This window comes from Cynoglossus semilaevis, chromosome 8 (assembly GCF_000523025.1).
Source record: "Cynoglossus semilaevis isolate Cse_v1.0 chromosome 8, Cse_v1.0, whole genome shotgun sequence".
Taxonomy (NCBI): Eukaryota; Metazoa; Chordata; class Actinopteri; order Pleuronectiformes; family Cynoglossidae; genus Cynoglossus; species Cynoglossus semilaevis.
The window spans coordinates 16845895-16864112 of NC_024314.1; the positions used below are offsets into that span (position 1 = coordinate 16845895).

General features: G+C 41.4%; 3 protein-coding genes across 6 annotated transcripts in view; 2 read left to right on the forward strand and 1 right to left on the reverse strand.

Moving 5' to 3' along the window:
• Positions 1 to 267, forward strand: part of LOC103382527 (uncharacterized) — a 2702-nt gene extending 2435 nt beyond the window's left edge. The window contains exon 6 of the mRNA XM_025058168.1: positions 135 to 267. Within this exon, the coding sequence (XP_024913936.1) occupies positions 135 to 233 (99 nt within the window). The 3' untranslated portion in view covers positions 234 to 267. The remainder of the gene's footprint in view (positions 1 to 134) is intronic.
• The window catches only part of LOC103382512 (bestrophin-3), a 13190-nt gene extending 11720 nt beyond the window's left edge, over positions 1 to 1470 (reverse strand). For 2 of the 4 annotated variants that reach the window (XM_017034301.2, XM_017034302.2), the window contains exon 1: positions 82 to 212. The gene's annotated coding sequence lies outside the window, so the exon portion shown is untranslated. Of the gene's footprint in view, positions 1 to 81; positions 252 to 1179 lie in introns of those variants that run through there. The other 2 variants (XM_025057397.1, XM_017034300.2) reach the window with 2 other exon arrangements.
• Positions 1471 to 4015: 2545 nt separating this feature from the next.
• shank3b (SH3 and multiple ankyrin repeat domains 3b) overlaps positions 4016 to 18218 on the forward strand; it is a 31286-nt gene continuing 17083 nt past the window's right edge. The window contains exons 1-3 of the mRNA XM_025058062.1: positions 4016 to 4167; positions 9931 to 10336; positions 17931 to 18102. Coding sequence (XP_024913830.1) covers positions 17935 to 18102 — 168 coding nt within the window. The 5' untranslated portion in view covers positions 4016 to 4167; positions 9931 to 10336; positions 17931 to 17934. The remainder of the gene's footprint in view (positions 4168 to 9930; positions 10337 to 17930; positions 18103 to 18218) is intronic.

The following is an 18218-nucleotide window of genomic DNA, read 5'->3' on the forward strand; positions in this document are numbered from 1 at the left end:
AAAGTATTCTCTTCCTCACACTGTATCACCAAGGCCATTCATTGTTCAGTGGTATTTTAGGTAGAGGCAAGAACTGCTTACATTTTACTGTTGGTGCTGCCTAGTCGTTGCTTTAGCCTTATTTGTTTGCACAGGTGGCTGAGGATCTGATGCACCAGTTGGACGTGTCCCAGGATAGTCTGGTAACGGGAGCCTACATGGATCTGATCCTGAAGAAACAAACTGAGTCCTAGCACCAACCCTCACCAAAACTAAGGACATGAGGGATTTTTTTTTTTTTTTTAAATCAGTAAACTGACCGAACTGACTGTTAAGAACAGTAATAATGTGTATTGTCATTGTTTGACATCTGCTGCTGTAGAACGTATTGTTTTTTTTTAATAAACATGTAAAAGTTCAGATTAGTTTCGAGTGTCCTGACATTTCAGCATACATTGTCAGAATTGCATATTGGTCACTTAGATTGATTGTTGCTGTATATTTTGTAGTTAAGGTTGCATCATAAGACTACTATACCTAGTACCTATATAGATTTGATCGTTTTAGTTCTTGCTTTAAACACGAGTGCATACTCTAAAAGAAAAGCACATTTAAAACAGAACAGGCCTGCAAACAAACAAACAAACAAACAACAAAAATGAACTGTCTCTGACCACAGCAAAAAGATATTAAGAAAACACAGCAAGAAGCAGCAAAAACAGACCTGGTGTTCAACAGGGACCCAAAACTAAGGACATGAGGGATTTTTTTTTTTTTTTTAAATCAGTAAACTGACCGAACTGACTGTTAAGAACAGTAATAATGTGTATTGTCATTGTTTGACATCTGCTGCTGTAGAACGTGTTGGTTTTTTTTAATAAACATGTAAAAGTTCAGATTAGTTTCGAGTGTCCTGACATTTCAGCATACATTGTCAGAATTGCATATTGGTCACTTAGATTGATTGTTGCTGTATATTTTGTAGTTAAGGTTGCATCATAAGACTACTATACCTAGTACCTATATAGATTTGATCGTTTTAGTTCTTGCTTTAAACACGAGTGCATACTCTAAAAGAAAAGCACATTTAAAACAGAACAGGCCTGCAAACAAACAAACAAACAAACAACAAAAATGAACTGTCTCTGACCACAGCAAAAAGATATTAAGAAAACACAGCAAGAAGCAGCAAAAACAGACCTGGTGTTCAACAGGGACCAGCGACAACTACGACCCAACAAACACACAGTGAGAGAGAAAGGAATATATGTACCAAGGGCACCAGGTGAGATGAATGAGGCTAATCAGAGAAGCACTGGACACAGGTAAGTGTGCCCAAGAGGACAGATCAGGAACTGCATTGTGCAGTAGTTCATTTATTATAGTAAACCATGAATTCATTTCAATTTAAATCACACATCCTAGACAGATGAGTTCAAAATATGTCAAATGTTTAACTTTGGTTACATTTTTTCCAACTTTTATCATCATTAAGCTCCATGGGAAAAACACAGTTTTAAGTAAAATTCAAAAACGATTACCTTTAGTTCACAAACACCTACTGAAACAATTAAAAACACTGACATTTGAATATTTAATTTACAAAATTAATTAATTAATTAATCACTTCTGATATATAGTGATTTTTTTTATTCCTAGAACTGTATGTGTATGTTCTTCTACCATCCAGCAGAAGGTGCTATAACGCAGTTTCTCTGCTCGCAAAAGTTGGCTGCAAAATGTCTCAGAAATAATGGAAAGGAACATAAATGTCTACAAAGGCATTTCGATTTTTTTTTTTAAAAAACAAAACGTTTTTTTAATTAAAATATTACGTTTTTTTTTTTTTAAAAACGTTTTTTTAATTAAAATATTACCTGCCCTGAAATATAGCTAAATTTAAATATATTAATCATAATTCCATTAAATTGCTTAAAAAATAATGACAACAGAAAACATTTTAAATTAAACATTGAAGGAATTTGGATGAATTTGTGTGATTTATTGGTGTTTAAAATGAGGGAATTGTTTAGATGAGCCAATGATTATTTGTGCAAATATTCACTGATCACAGAACAGCAGGTTCTGTTGGATTTTGTTTTTTCTACATAAAACTAACAGTTTCATGATGACTGTGTTGTTTTTCCCCTGAAATTGTGTGGAGCGTTCACAGCTGAGTTGACAATGGGATAAAACAGGGCAGATGGCAGGACCAGATTTTGGCATCTCCACAATGTCACAGTCCAGCCAGGCGGTGGCACTATAAGGAGTTAGATTAACAATTTAGAAGCCCAGTGTTGTGACAGACACACTCCTTTCCAACACTAGACTGAAATGTATGTACCACACATTCAGTGTCAATCAAAAAAATCAGGGACTTTAGTTCACAGGGAAACAGGAGCTGCTGGTCCACTGCTGCCTCCTGTGGTCAGTGAAGTGATAAAATGACACATTTGAACCTAGTGATGGGGCAACAGTGGAATGAAAACTATCGTGATCTCAAATCTGATTTACTTTACGGACAAGAATAATAAACTTCCCGTCAGTCAAATGTTAGGGATCTTCAATAGTAGCTTTTATATACGATATTGTCCAAATACTAAATTTCCGATTCTGATATTAGGCAACGATATATGTACGTTGTTTGGGTTAAAGGCAGAGGCATTGTATCACAATGATAATAATTAACTTTCACCTTTACTTTCACTTTTACTTCAATGCTATCTTTAGGCCACACCATCTGGACGAAACCCAGTCATTGTGTTATCAGGTTTTCATTATCGAAGGAAAAACCAAAAACGGTTCTTACCGATAATACATAATTATGCTAGTATTGCTTTGTTGACGATATTATCTCACATTCACAGTCAATTTTTAAAAAGACATTTATTCTAGTGTATGTCTCAATGAACTGTACTATTGTGTCTTGGCAAAAAGATCAATGGTACGTCTTAGTACTGACCCTAGACAGTGGTAGTACTTTGGGAGTGGACGAGCTACATACAGTATCTTGATACTATACGCAGTGCCAGGTGCTAGTTTCCGTCGCATAAACAACCATAGTTGATGGTATTTCCTTTGGGTCCTGGTACTACTACTACTACTACTACTACTACTACTACTACTACTACTACTACTACTACTACGTCTGATTCTGACCATATTTGCTGGTTTGAATTCTTGCGTCTCCTCCTTGATCCAGTACCACTTACATTAGTACCATTTTACTGACTATTTTCCTGGACTAGATTTTGAGAAGTACCATACATGTAGTTCTTAGTACTCTACTTGGTTCCTGGTCCTGGTTCTAGTAGTTGTGGAGAAATACTTCCAGCTTCTTTACCCACTTTGTGTCACTAGTGATAGAAGAACAAAAGTACTGTAGTTTCCGGCACGTACAGTACTACGATTTGTTCGCGTGTACCATCGTCGTTAGAATGTACGAACTCTTTGACGACATCGCTTGACGACGTGACCCCACGCCACGGCCAAAGACCCACGGCCACTCGGAGACACACGCGTGCACGTGAGTGAAATCCCTTGACTGAGTCACGTGACTCAGCCGCTGCGTGCTCTCTGATTGGTCGACTCCATACAAAGCGAATGTCCGTGAGCCACCGTCCAGACATCGGGCCGCTGCGATCTGTGGACGTCGACGACAACGACAATAAAGACGCCGATGATGTGTAGTTGTCAAATCCCCACTTTTCCTCTCTTCGCGCCGTTGCCATGGTTACAGGGCCGCTCCTCCACTCCCACGCTCCCTCCTCCTCCCTCCTCTCTCTCACCCTGTCCGTATCTACCTCTCTTGCTCATATGTGAGGGACAAGGAAGGAGAGAGGTGTGTTCTCTAACCCACGCATTGGAGTGGGAGACAACACACACACACACACACACACACACACACACACTGATACACTTGTACATACACGTTATGTTAGCAGTGTGTGGGCTGAAAGCGACCAGCCTTCCACTCATACTGCCTCCCTCTCTCTCTCTCTCTCTCTCTCTCCCCCTCTGTCTCTGCTACACCTCCTTCTCTTTCTCTCCCTCCTCCTCTTCTTTTTTCCTTCTCTCCATCCTCCATCGTCTCTTCCTCTCCTTTTTCTTTCACCATCAGTCCTCTCCATCAGTTCTTTTTATTTCACTTCATCATCATCATGGAGAACAAGTCGCTGATCTCCCTGGGTGAGTCTCTGCACCCTTCACGCTCTCGCTCTCTCTCTCTCTGTGTGTGTGTGTGTGTGTGTGTGCGGGTTGCCTTTTTTGGAATCTTCCTCCGGGTAAGGTGTAGTTGTCCGCTGACGATCCGAGTGAGGCAGAACATTAAAGTTAGGGTCGACGTGAGCCGTGGTCAAATCAACACATTTGCAGTTATTTGTCTGGTTGTGTGTGTGTGTGTTTGGGTGTGTGTGTGTGTTTGGGTGTGTGTGTGTGTTTGTGTGTGTGTGTGTTTGGGTGTGTGTGTGTGTTTGTGTGTGTGTGTGTTTGTGTGTGTGTGTGTTTGTGTGTGTGTGTGTTTGGGTGTGTGTGTGTGTTAAACCTCCTAACTTTATTCCTCTATGCTCCCATTTTTTTTCATTTTCCTCTTCCTTCCATGTCCATCCTAATCGTACGTCTGCTTCCGTCCCGACCCTTGTCTCCGTGTCTCCCCCTGAATTACTTTCCATTTTTTATCCTCCTTTTTTTCCTTTCCCTCCCCTTCCCCACCCTTCCAAAGCCCTGTAATCCTTCTCGTTTCTTGCCTCTTGCCTCCTTGACATCCTTTGCTTCTCACTTCCCTCTTCTTCTTTGCCCCCTCCTCCTTTTTTATCCCTTGCATGAAATTTTTCCACTCCTGTGGTTTGAACTTTTTCCCTTTTATCGTTTCTCCTCCTCTCCCTTTTCTCTCCCGTTTGTAAGATTTCTTTTTGTTCCATTTCCCCGTTCACTGTATCATCTCCAAACCGTTTCATTAATGTTTCTATTGTATTTCCTCCTCTTCCTCACTTCCCTCTCCTCTCTTATATTCTAACGCTCTTCTCTCCTATTTTAGTCTTTTGACCTCATTTTGACCAAAAAACACGAATGTATCGATACATTTCCCACACTCCTCCTCTTCTTTTGCTATCCCTCTCTCTGCATTATACACACACACACACATATATATATATATTCAATATCTATTCTGAACTTATTTTCCTCGTATCCTCCCATCCTTATCTTGCCTCCTTTCCTTATTTCCTGTTCGTCTCCTCCAGCATCTCTCACCTGCCGTCCTCTGTGTAACATAAGAGCAGCAGCAGCAGCAGCAGCAGTGTGTGTGTGTGTGTGTGTGTTTGTGTGTGTGTGTCATAAAAAAAACTCTGATCTGTTTCCTCCTCTGTCCTCAGCACAGAAACCAAAATAAAAGTTAATCCAAACTGTAACAACACAGATACTGAAACACATGAACCAAATCCACCGTTTTCGACACCGAGCAGGTTTTTACCGTGTACGATACGTTACGAGCAGGTTTTTACCGTGTACGATACGTTAAGCGTTAGCCGCCTAAGTTTGCGTTCATTCCGACCTCGTTCGTTCATGAAAACTCTATTCTAATCTCTGTTTGCTCTAACCTTACGTCTTGTTTGTTCATACCTGTGACACAGTGACCTTGGCCGTTGTTCGATCGAACACTGCCAAGGTCTGGGTCGTTCGTGTTAGCTTCAGCTCGTGTTAGCACCGGGCTACAGAAATGCACATACTGTACACCGTGTACAGGTGTTTTCAAACACTGCAACGAACGGTTGACGTTTTTGCGACCATGTTGTAAACAACTGATCGTGACTATCCCTTCTTTGTACTTCCTGTTTTACGTTCGTGGCAGAGTGCACATTTTACCTGGATCATGCTACGCTAGTCCTTTAGTTATCGCAGCCTCATTCATTCAAACTCAGCATCGTGTTTCACGCAAAACTCGTCTCTCTCTAAATTCAACCTTAGCATTAGCTCGTTTGTACCTCATTTTTACAGCTAATTTGTCTAAACTAAATGATCAAACTTGAACATTCTCGATTGGTAGATTCTAAAAAAAATTTCAAACCTGGTGACGGCTCTTGACTCTCATTGGCTATAACATTGTCCATTGTGATTTTTAAGGCCTCCTGTCCTCGTTGCACCAAACAAAAATCGTGCAAAATTACAATTCCAAATTAATGAACTAACACCAAGCAACATCATAGTTTATAAAATTACAAAAAATAAAAATCAAACTGCAGTTGTGCCATCATCACTTTGAACCTTGACAATGTCAAACCTCCTGTTTGTCTCCTCCCACCTGTCCCCACCTGTCAAAACGTCCCACACCTTGAGAAGCACTGTTCTGGCCTTTGATGTCATCCATTGTTGCCATGTCTTTCTTCAGTTCGTCACTCAAACATGTTAACCTTGTAGCATCTAACCTTCACGTAAACACAACGTATCGCTCCGTCTCAGCGCAGTCGTTGTTTTTAAATGTGAAGAGAAGAAGTTTGAACAGTGACAATTCCATTTAGTCGGCTTATCCGTCCTAGAGATGTGAGAAAGTTGACAACATTTTCAAGGGGTTCGCGTGTGTGTGTGTGTGTGTGTGTTCGAAAGAAGGAAAGCCACAGTGTGTATTATCAGATCCTGCCATTGGTTACCATGGTAATGGCCGAGCGAGCTGTTTTTCCAGGACACTTTCTTTCTCTCTCATCGTGTTCACACCTAACATTGAAATGTACCTTCTGAGCTCTGACCACCGTTGCCACGTTCTGGAGGCGGATTAATGTGTGTCTATTTTGTTGTTGTTTATAAATAAAAGCTTATACAAGACACGGGAGAACACTCGACTTCACAACTAGAACTAAATCTTTTGCCGAAAGATTTTAATCCTGTGGTATTTTGTCCCTGTCCATTAGGGGGCGGTACCCCTCTACTTTGCTTTACGCATGCAACCGAAGTTTATGAAGACTTACGGGTGACGTTACATACAGAAATAGCGATCTGTAAATGGAGTCCAATAACATTAGAAAACGGCGTTCCACACGGTTCTTTCCCAGGACCCTTAATATTGAAGTCATATGATTGAGAATGCACTGAAATTCAATTTTACTTTACCTAAAAATGTCACCGACCCTTTAAATCAAGTTAAAACTAGTTTAATTTAAGTCTAAAACTCATAGGCTACAATTGTTAAAACCTTTCAATGTTTCATTTCAAACCCGAACAAAATAAAACAATGTTTTGCTTCCAGGGAAATTAAATTACGCAACAAAAACCACGACGACTCCACCAACTTCCACAGCCTCGATGGTTAGACTGCAAGAAGCAAGAAATGTACACAGCTTGAAGTATGCGCACGTATGTGCGTTTGCGCACGCATGTGCTCGTTATCAGCGCTTCTCAGCTTTTTCCTGCCAAACATCCATTTCCTTGGCAACCTAGACTGGAAACAGGAAGTGCGAGTGACAGGAAGTGCTTTCAATCCTTGTCAAATCTTCTTGAATAGTCTCCCTACTGTCTTCTGTGTTGCCATGGGAATGTACCACACATATATATACATATATATATATATATATATGTATATTTAGTGTTCATTTCATTAGCAGCCTGTCCTGACTTGAAGTAGCCAGAGGTGCTAATCAGCGACACAGAGGTCCAGGAGCAGAACCACAGAGTCTCCGTGGTAGTTAAAAGTAAATTGGTTTGCTCGGTTGCATAAGAATCACTTCCATCTCACTCTCTTCTTCAGGAATCACCATGGCAGTAATCTGCGTAGTGATACTGCCACTGTTATTGCACCAGTTGCTTTTTCTGATGCAACGTTCCCCCCGTGTCCGTGCTTTTGGGTTGAGAACGAGAGAGAATGATGGGCAACTTTCAACCAATTTCACAGAGACACGAGGAACTGCAGCTGCGTTCAAAGACAAGGCTCCTGCGTGGAATCTTAACTTCTCACTTCGTTAAACGCTAAACAATAGTGAAGGATTACGTTTTAAGACTTGTTATTGGTCTTTTAAAATTGACAGTTCCCCTTGAAGGGCCGGTTGTAACTGGAAGACTGTAGAGCTGTGAGTACTCCATGAAGTATTAATGAAAGTATTTACCAGGTTAAGAAACTCTGCTGCATGGACTTTATTAAATTCTTCCTAAGTTCCCACGAGCCTTACTAAAGGACTTGGCGGGCCACATTTGGCCCCCGGTCCTTGAGTTTGACCCATGTGCATCAGGTGGTCGTTGCTGCTTAAAATGGAAATGAAAAAACAAACCTGCCACTGTTTGTTAGCCTGTTTTAGCCCGATTCACCTACAACCAATCCTGATTTATCGAGTTTCCAGGATTCGACTGTGGGTGAGTGTCGACGGCTGATAGAAGAGCAGACTGATGATTGTTGTGCTTGGAAACAAATTAAGCAGGATTATGTTGTCGCCTTCTGAAACCCGATAATCTGACGTTGACACAGCTCTATCTCTCCGAACCTGCAGCTGCTGCTAAATCTCAACATCTGCCAGGTGATGATTCCAAACAGTTTAGCACGGCTCTACGTTAGCTGCTAGATCGGGGGGGGGGGGTTCAGGGGCCACATACAGCCTGATTAGATCTCAAGTGGGCTGGACCAGTACAATCATAACAGAATTACTTATAAATAACAATAGGTCCATGTTTGTTTATATTGTACATTAGAAAATATTCATATTTAATGAAATATACATTCACAAAACATCATAAACATGGAGTGTTTGTGCATTTTTTTACTTTCAAAGTTCATCAAGTGGGCCAGATTGAACCTCCCAGCGGGCCGATTTTGGCCCACGGACTGTATGTTCGACACCCCTGAACTAGATGGCAAAGCTATTGAAAACAGCCAGGCTAGAAAGGTGCAAACGACGGACCAAATCTTCTTCCGTCAGCTCCTCCCTACAGGCGCTCGTCTGCCTCCATCTTGATCGGCTCATCTCTAATCTTGTCCATCCTGGTCACTACTAGTGAGAATCTCAGCGTCTTCAGTTCTGCCATCTCCGGCTCAGCCTCCTGTTCCTCAGGCAGTGCCAGGGTCTGGACACCAGGCACCAGAGCAGGTCTCACTACTGTCTTACAAACTTTCTCTCCCAATTTCCTGCCGTCCTGCTGTCTCCTCTCCGTCCACTCCACCCTGCCTGTAAAACTGCACTGTTTGATCAGGAGTGTCAAACATACGACCCGCGGGCCAAAACAGGCCCACTGGTGGGTTTGATCCGGCCCACTTTATGAATTTTGAAATTGTAGAACTTCATGTTCGTGATGTTTTGTTAAATTCTATTTCATTAAATATGAATATTTTCACACTTGAATGAAAACAACAACTGTTTTAAAGAACTCCACAGTCCTCATTAAAAAGTCTGTTCGCAGCAGAATAAACCTTTAAACGCGTCTTAAGTCAAGGTAGAAGCAGAAGCAGATCTCCACGACTCTGTGCCGTGCTACGATCCAGAGCTCTCGTCCCCTTTCTCTCCAGAAAAAGAACTTGCACAACCCTTTTAAACCTAGAATAAACTCAGCCGTTTTAGCTGATTTAGCAGATCCAACCACGTTCTCTCCTCCGTCTAAGATACTGTACAAGAAAATACCCAGTACGGTGGTAGAAGTGCGAGCTGGTCAAACTAAACGTCTGACGCTGTCAGTGACATTTGTGACAGGTCACCTTCGGTCACAGTCGTCTCACTGACAGACGCCACGGCTGCAAATTGAGCAACAAGAGCTGAACCTGAAAATGGGCTCCAAAAAAAACAACATCTGCGTCTGACCCACTTTTAGCGAAAACACTTCATTATCTCCGTAAACCTTCCTATCTTTTTAAATTGTAGTTTTGTGTTTTTTTCTTTTCTCCTCTCCTCCTGTACATCCTGGCCTCCCTCCCACCTTTTCCTCCTCCTCCTCCCGCTGCTCCCCTATCTTCCTCTTCCTCCCTCTTTTCCTCCTTCTCTACAGGATGGGCAGGGCAGCTCCCAGAATACAATCTGAACCTTTAAGACCTTTTACTCTTCTGCAGGATTAACTCCATCAGGTTCAGCCGCTTCCTGCTGGAGAAACAACTTGGATTCGGTTCTACGTCTCGAGGATCTACTTTAACTAACTCACTAAAACACCTGAATCTCCTACGGAAACTTCTACCAACTCCCCCACAGGATTACAAGAGTTTACGCAAAATAAACAACAACCCTGCCTTCAGAGAGCAGCGGCACGAGGCTGGAACTTCAAACTGGACCACAACCAGAAGACGCTAGCCAAGACCAGGAGGACGGCAGGAAGGTCCGGAGGCTCAGACAGACGTTCAGAGTCCTGCAGAAATCAGTACAAGGCTGTTGGAAAAGTTTGATGGGAGTGCAGACAAAAGGTAAGAGCGTCCTGTCTGAACCTCTGCCGTCAGACGAGTGGAGTTCGGTGGTAATCATTAACACGACAGTTAAAAATTAAACAGTTCCAGAACCAGAGGAGTCATTCCCACAGACATTTACTGATGGTGTCACTGTTAGAAACAAAGAGCGTCTCATGTTCACGAGGTCACTGCTGTGTTGATTTAAGACCTTTGGAATTTCTGATCTGAGCTTAGGTATCATTTTGTGTTTTTTTAAAAATGTGGAATGAATGAGGCTCCTCAGTGAAAAACCTGTCAAAACAGCCGATGTAGCATTACACTCTCGCTCCACGGCACCAGTTTCTAACAGGAAACTAAATAACTGTAAGTAAATCACTCACACTCTCACATCAGTCTCCACGCAGGAGCCGGTGATGCCTTATCAAAATGCTGCCCCAAGTGGTCAGATCATGTCACTGACATAAATCAGGATTTAAAAAAAAAAGAAAATGCAAAACACACGATAAAAACGACACAGATCGCAACGTTCCTGATCCTAATCACAAAATACGTTGTAACTCTGTGAACACAGATATTTACCTCGTCTTAAAAATACTTTCACCTTCAAATATTTCTTCTGTGCCCGATTTGAAATTTGCAGTGATCAGTAGGGTCGTTTCTGAACGACAATCTGAAGATTCTTGAAGATCTTTAACTGTTACTGGCTGCATCACTTCTTTTTTAAGGAATTTAAGGCAAGCTCTTCCTCCTCCCTCTCCTCCCCGTCGTCCTCTTGTTTCGTCCTTCAGTGTGTCCCAGACTTATTTAAAGCCCCTGAAATCTTTTTATATCCCAGTGTTTGACTAACGCAGACACCACAACATGCGAACCTTGAATCAGTCGGGAGGAGCCGTTTAATCAGGTCCTCGGTCGACAGTACATTCTTCAGCTCTTAACATCCTGTACTGCAGTCAAGGTGTCACAGCAGCGTCAGGATCCTGAGAACGTGGCGTCAACATTTGTGATTTCAGCCATGTTATTTCATGTTACGTGTGACTGTTTAAAGATGACGTGCCTCTACAAAGAGCTTGATGTTGTAGACTCTAAAATAGATGAAATAAAATCGATTCATAAATAATAAAATAGAGGCCAAAAAGCTTTTAGCTGGTTTTTAGCCCCATACTAATATAAAATAGTTAAATATGTTAAAAGATCAAAGCTTCAAAACTCTTTAATCCATTAAAAAATATATCGTATGAAAAATTGCTTTTGTAACAAAAATTCAAAAACTAGCCGTATGAGTCAAAAAAAGCTAAATCGGATCAAATCTCGAACCTGATGAATTCCTACAGCGCAACCTAACTCGATTCCCGTAAGTCAAAACTCACCTACTGCACATCAGTACCTACAGTATGTCACTCAGCTACGCTAACACAGTGGTAACATCGTAAAGTAGAACATAAAAACATCAGAAGAGTCTGACTCACGTCTAGGAGCCATAACGAAGGACAAAAAAAAAAAAACACAAATGAAAGAAAGTGAATGTAACACGATCCAATGTACGACATCGAACCGGCGAATGTAAACAAAGACGTCTTCCGAATCTGGCATTCAGCTCACTCTAAGTCAGCGTTTCCAATTATTTTTCTGCCACGCCCCCTGGGGGACAGATCTAGAATCTAAAGGCTTGTTTATCGTTCAAGCATGAATATGGACGTGACCGTCACCGCGTCGCTCCACTGTTTGAGAAGCACTGCTTTAAGTCCAAACATTAGGCGTCCTTCTCGTGGAAAGGTCCTCTCATGTGGTCCTGCTGATGCTGAGAGATAAAGGTCAGTGGGTCTCCGTTCACTGGGTGGCATGAAGAACAGGTCTGAGCGCCTCACACAGCTTGTTTTTCTTCCTTCCTTCTTCTCTGCCCAGAGATGTGTTACATAACACCTCCTTCAGGACCTGTCTGATCCAGGATGTTTAGAGATGCTACCATGTAGGGGATTTTTATTTATTTTTTGTCTCCCTTTGTCATCTTCTGCAACGGTAAAATTCTTATCTTGGGGAGGTTTCATCCTGAAATACTTTTTTTGGATGGCGTAGAAAGGTGGGTGAGTGGGGTGGGGGTGTTCGGTGTTTCAATCACTTCGGGTTTTTTTTTTTTTTGTTCTGGGTTAAATCCTCCCACACAGCCTCACAAACACCACTGTTCAAACTGGAAATAAGACGAAATTTCAAAAGGAAAAAGACGGAATCGCCCACACGGCTCCAAGGAACAGTGGGAGGTAGTTTAGGCTTTAAATCATTGATGAGCCACTTTTACTGATGAAGATTTATAAATACCTGCCTTTAAAATAAAACTCATTTGGTGATGATTCTGTACGGTTTAGTTTGATGCAGATATTTAGAAAAAAGACGTTCTTGAATCTAAACCTAAACTGTCTTTGTATTTAGAAAAAAGACGTTCTTGAATCTTGAAAAACAACAGCAGTGGTACCTAAACTGTCTCTCCTGGGCCTCCCTTTGGTTCATTAGAATTTTTTTTCAAAAAAAAAAACAGGTTACACACACTGTTTAGTGTCTGTTTTATGCTAGCATGCTAGCATTGCTACTTGCTTACATCATTGGACAATTTGCTGCCTTACGTTTCACTCATTCATGCCATGCCACTTGCTGAAATGGCACTTCGTCCCACCTATAGGGCTCGCCCCCCATGTTGAGAACCTCTGCCTTATATAAAAGAAGCAGAGCTGGGAGGAGGGAGATCAATGTTTTCAAAAAGTAAGTAATAACTGTCAAGTGGTTTCCACTCATTCCATCTGCGCCACGTAGGTGGGGCGCACCCCCCACTTTGGGAACCCCTGCCTTAGGGACAGGTTGTGTTTGATTCAGTGCTTGACAGCACTTTTCCGTAGCCAGTACTGACGCCTTATTTTCTTGTCTCTAGTAAATAGTACTTTGTATGAATGTATTTCATTCATGCGCTCCGTTCAAAACACATTTTGAGTTCAAATAGCTAAACCCAAATAACAGCTAAACCTCAATTAGCTAGCAACAAGTTACGCTGTAAACGTATCACGTCATGTCGTAACAACAACAACATCATTTGTCCTGAACTTGTAAAGTTCGGAATCGCATCTCAGCAGACACTTCCCTCGACTATAAACGTGAAGAATTCTTTTTTCTTTTTTTGTCTACACTTAATTGTGATGGAAGTTCTGCCTACACACACGTCTCATATCGTTCCTACAGACGGGACGCCGCTCTCTGCTGAGCAGAGCGTCTGTGTCACCAGCTGACAATAACCACAGCCTCAACACTGTAGTGGAGATGGAGTGAAGAGTCTGTGATTGGTGCACAGCAAGTGAGAGAATGGATTTCACATCCCAGAAGGGAGGAAGAGGAGGGACACTTAGACACAAAGGAGACAAAAGAGACGGATTCTGGAAACCATTGTGTAGAGTTTGCTGTTGTTCATATCTGGCAGAAATTATGGTGTGTAGAGAAAAACAGTAATGCAGAGGGGTTTTTGGAGTGAGGGGGGGGGGGGGGGGGGGGGGGGGGTGGATTACTGTCAGATGAAATTATATTCTATACTTTGGTGTGAATTATTATTTTTAAATTGTATTCTTTATTTGAATTTAAGAACATAAATATGATTATTTTCTACTTTCCCTCGGGACCTGAAACCAGCTAGCGGCTAGTGTAGCTAGCAGTTATCGTAGCTAAGGGTCATGTTATCAGTGTTTGGTGTAAACATCTACACTTCTAATATTAACGACTACTGTGAGATGCTGTGCCAAAAGTGTTTAATGTAAGCGGCTAACAATGTCTTAGCATTAGCCTTAGCATAGCTTTTTTTGTTGTTAGCGTCTACGATAGCAGTGTCCCAAACTTTTAACGTCAACAGACATTATTTGTGAACTCCTGGGAAACATGACGCAAGACGACCCCCCCCCAAAAAAAACTCTTGCGTCCCACCTGAGGGTTGCGACCCAGTCTTTGGGAAACAATGTACCATAGCCAAGTGGGGCATCAACATTTGTGCTAATATCTGAGGGATGAATCCAGCTTCTTGTCTCTGACCTCAATAGCTGCTGCTGCCGTGTTTACCTTCTGTTTCCTCACAAGAAAATAAACATATTTAGCAAGTCAAAGCAAGCATAAATTATACTAAATTATTCTTTTTATGTTTTTAACAAACTAACTTTTAGATGTTTGTTCTACTTCAAAAATCTACAAAGGACATGGGTGTGTCCATGGACCCCTATGTTGAGCACATATAGACTGTGTCTCATTGAAGATTAATTCATCCCTCCGACACAAAAGGAATCTGAATATGTTTTTGTTTTTCCTGCCACTTATTTCCACAATGAAACATAGCGTCAGTTTCAAAAACTGTCAGTTGAAACGAATCCTCCATTAAAAAGACAGAACTCGTCGGAGTCTCCAGCAGTGAGAGCAGCTATTTCCAGTCATTGATTGAGCTTCAGGGAAACCAGCTGTTTGGACCAATCAAGGCTAGCGAAAACATAACCATACAGTTTTGATGGTTTTGTTGTCTCTCTCTCTCTCTCTCTCTCTCTCTTTTCTTTTTTTCTGTGGCTCTGACCCTCTGCACAGGAAAAGGGTTTTGTGTAAGAGACACTTTAAAAAGCAGGAAGATGATTCAGAGTTTCTGATTGGTGGAGCCAAAGCTCAGGAGAATGAAAACAAATCGGACTATTAGGACCGGATGAGAGAATTCCAAATAGGAAGTGAATCATTTAGCCATAATAAAGAGATGAAGTGCTGTTTCGTAATCCGACCTTCGATGTCACGAGTTCTTTTTGTTGTTCGACCAAACGCCGCGGCAAAGTCTCAGTGTCTGAACGCTGTTTAGTCGCAGAACTTTTGAAAGAAATGCACCTACGATGCAAACAAGGTCAGAACAAACCAAGTGATTACAAAAATGTTAAGAATCTCAGCTAGATACTAGGCAGGTACTGTAGCTGGTCCCAAAAAGAACCAAAAAAAAACAAATAACTTTAGTAAAACAGATCAATAAAGTTGAAAAGAAATCCCACATAGAGCTACAATTTAGACAGAAAAAAAAGACTAAAGTTGCACCAGGAAGATTAAACCTCCCGCAAAAATGGTGGAAGGAAATCCAGGGAGAGCCACTCAGGTGTAGAGGAAAATCTAACTGTGTATAAAACCTTTTTAACTTCTTTGAACACAAACGATCTCTCTCTCAAAATGAGGTGACGTGATGTTTGAAAAAAAAAAAAAAAGTTCTTGTCCGCCTAACTGTGTCAGACACATGACAGCGGTCTGAACACGTCCCACACCTCAGCACAGGTTGTCTGTAATACAGCTGATCAGAGGCAGTTACCCACAATCATTACGAGGGCCGAGTTAGGTTAACATTGACAGAGAGAGAGAGAGAGAGAGAGAGAGTCAGCAGGTACAGTGGAGTAGGTTGGTTCTTCTAAATCAGGAGCTGCAAAAACTGTTCGACTATGTTGCCATAGAAACTGTGAGGATGTAGATCAGGGGGCTTTTTTACCACACACACACACACACACACACACACAGTGTGACACACTGAGGTTAGCACAGGATTCCCTGTGATTCCAGTTTCTATGACAACTCACAACTTATCGTCCTCTCTCTGTCGGTTTAAATCTGCATCTGAAATAGAAAGAAAAAGAAGGAAGGTGTAATCAGCCTTTAAGTTCTGACTTCAGCCCCTTTAAATGAGCCAATGCTGATCAAGTGCTAATTGACAACAACGATAACGTTAACGTAAAAGCGACGATTTTCACTTTGTTTGTACAGTAGAGTTCCGAACAGTAACGAAAACATTCAAAGCAAAAGAAAGAGAAGTTCCAAGGAATGGATGTTTTGGTTCAGTGCTAAAATGTAGTGTTAGGTTTACACTTGTGCTCCCCAGCACCTCCTAGTGCACGCAGCAATAATGACAACTAGATAGTGACTGCAACTGTCCTAAAATTGAACAGGGGTCAGGAGCAGATCGACGGAGCGTTTGTAAGAACTAAAACAAATGACATGTAAAAGTCATGAATAAAGGATAAAATGCTTTTATCATTTTCTACGCCCTCTAATGGAGAAACGTGGGTATTGCAGGGAAAACACAGAGGTATTATGATAATATATAAATAAATTATATAATTTGGAAATGTTTGGCGGTCCGGAATAAAAAGCGAGACGGGCCGCATCCGGGCCCTGGGCCTTAGTTTGCCCATACCAGGCAGACAAACCTATCACACAATTTAAAGGACCCTAACCCTAACCCTAACCCCTAACCCTAACCCTAACCCCTAACCCTAACCCTCTTAAGTTGTTTTTCCAAGTGTAGTTTGCCCATACCAGGCAGACAAACCTTAAAATTAAATTCTTAAGTTGTTGCAACTATGACAACCAATTTTCCAAGTGCTCTTTTAGGGAATGAAACTCAGATACGATGTACAGCAGCACATGATCTCACGAATCAAGAATGTTGTTTATTGATGGTTAATATAAAATGATTAAAACATGATATAATGAAATGTTTTATTTCCAAATGTAGTCTCAAAGTTTTTAAAACGCTTCATCCAGCCGATTTGGGAAGAAGTGTGATACAGTGTGTGTGTGTGCGTGTGTGTGTGTGAAGCTTTGTGGATTTTGAGTTGAAAAACAGGAAGTGATGCAACACCCTGTAGCCATTATTAGCAGCGCAGAAGGTGGAGGTCAAAGCAGAGTGAGCAGACGATGTGGACGAGGAGGCGTCGTCTAATCTTCGTAGAATTTATGAGAAATCTGTGAGCGGTCTGCAGTGTGACATGTCATTAGTCTGATCATCAAATGAGGATGAAGATCAATGACACTGTCTGGTGTGGCTTTTAATATAATATAATATTTTAATTTAACAGAACAAAATATGTTGCCAAAATATGTGCTAATCATGGCAATACACATTTAGATTAAATCAATTTCTAACTCTCTGTTGATTGTTTTAATTGTTTTTATCAAGAAACGACCTTTACCTTATTTTGGATATTTTTTAAAAAGTTTTTGGAGTTTTATTTTTTAGCCCATATTGATCATTTTTTCTAGCTAATTTTGCTAACTCACTCTCTTTTATTCTACTTTCAGTTTTCTTACTCACTGTGAAATCTGGGCCTGTTTAGTTGAACACAACGCTGATATAATTGTAGGAATTGAAGAAAGATCTTCAACAGCAGAATGTCTCGTTTTTTGTTTTTTTAGTTTTTATAGCCACCTGTTGCCACCTAGTGGAAGAGTATTCAATTGTTCCGCCAGTCACTTGCAGAGATGAACAAAGACAAATTATTTGCAGTAAATAAATACTAGTTTTCAGACTAATTAAGTGGAACAGTGGCTGGGAATCCATTTTAATTTACATCAGTTTGGGTTTAAACTTCTTGTATTCATTCATTTTTTTACTTAATACCTTTCAAGTTTGCAGGGCAGAGGGGCTGAAGATAATCAAATTCCCAAAAAATTGGGAAAAAAAAATTTTGGGAATCAAACAGCGACCATTTTTTTGCTGTAAGGCAAACGCGCGGACCACTCCTTCCCCGTGTGACCCTGGTGTTTGTGCCAATTTCCATTAACATCCATCTGTGTGTCCTTCTAGCCACATGCCTCTGAGTCCGGCCGCTGACACCAAACATGATCGCCCGCGGCAACAGGCGGTTACTAACGGCAACCCGACAGGCTCTGCTGTTGCCAGGGATGACGACGGGGATGACACACCCCCTGGAAACAGCATTGTGGTCCGCATTGGTATCCCAGACCTGCAGCAGACGGTAACACACACACACACACACACACATAGTAAAGTGTTAAAGTTGCGAATCTGGAGAAGCTCAGCACAACGTCCCCTGAACATCTAATATTTACCCCTTGAAGATTCCTTTGATGA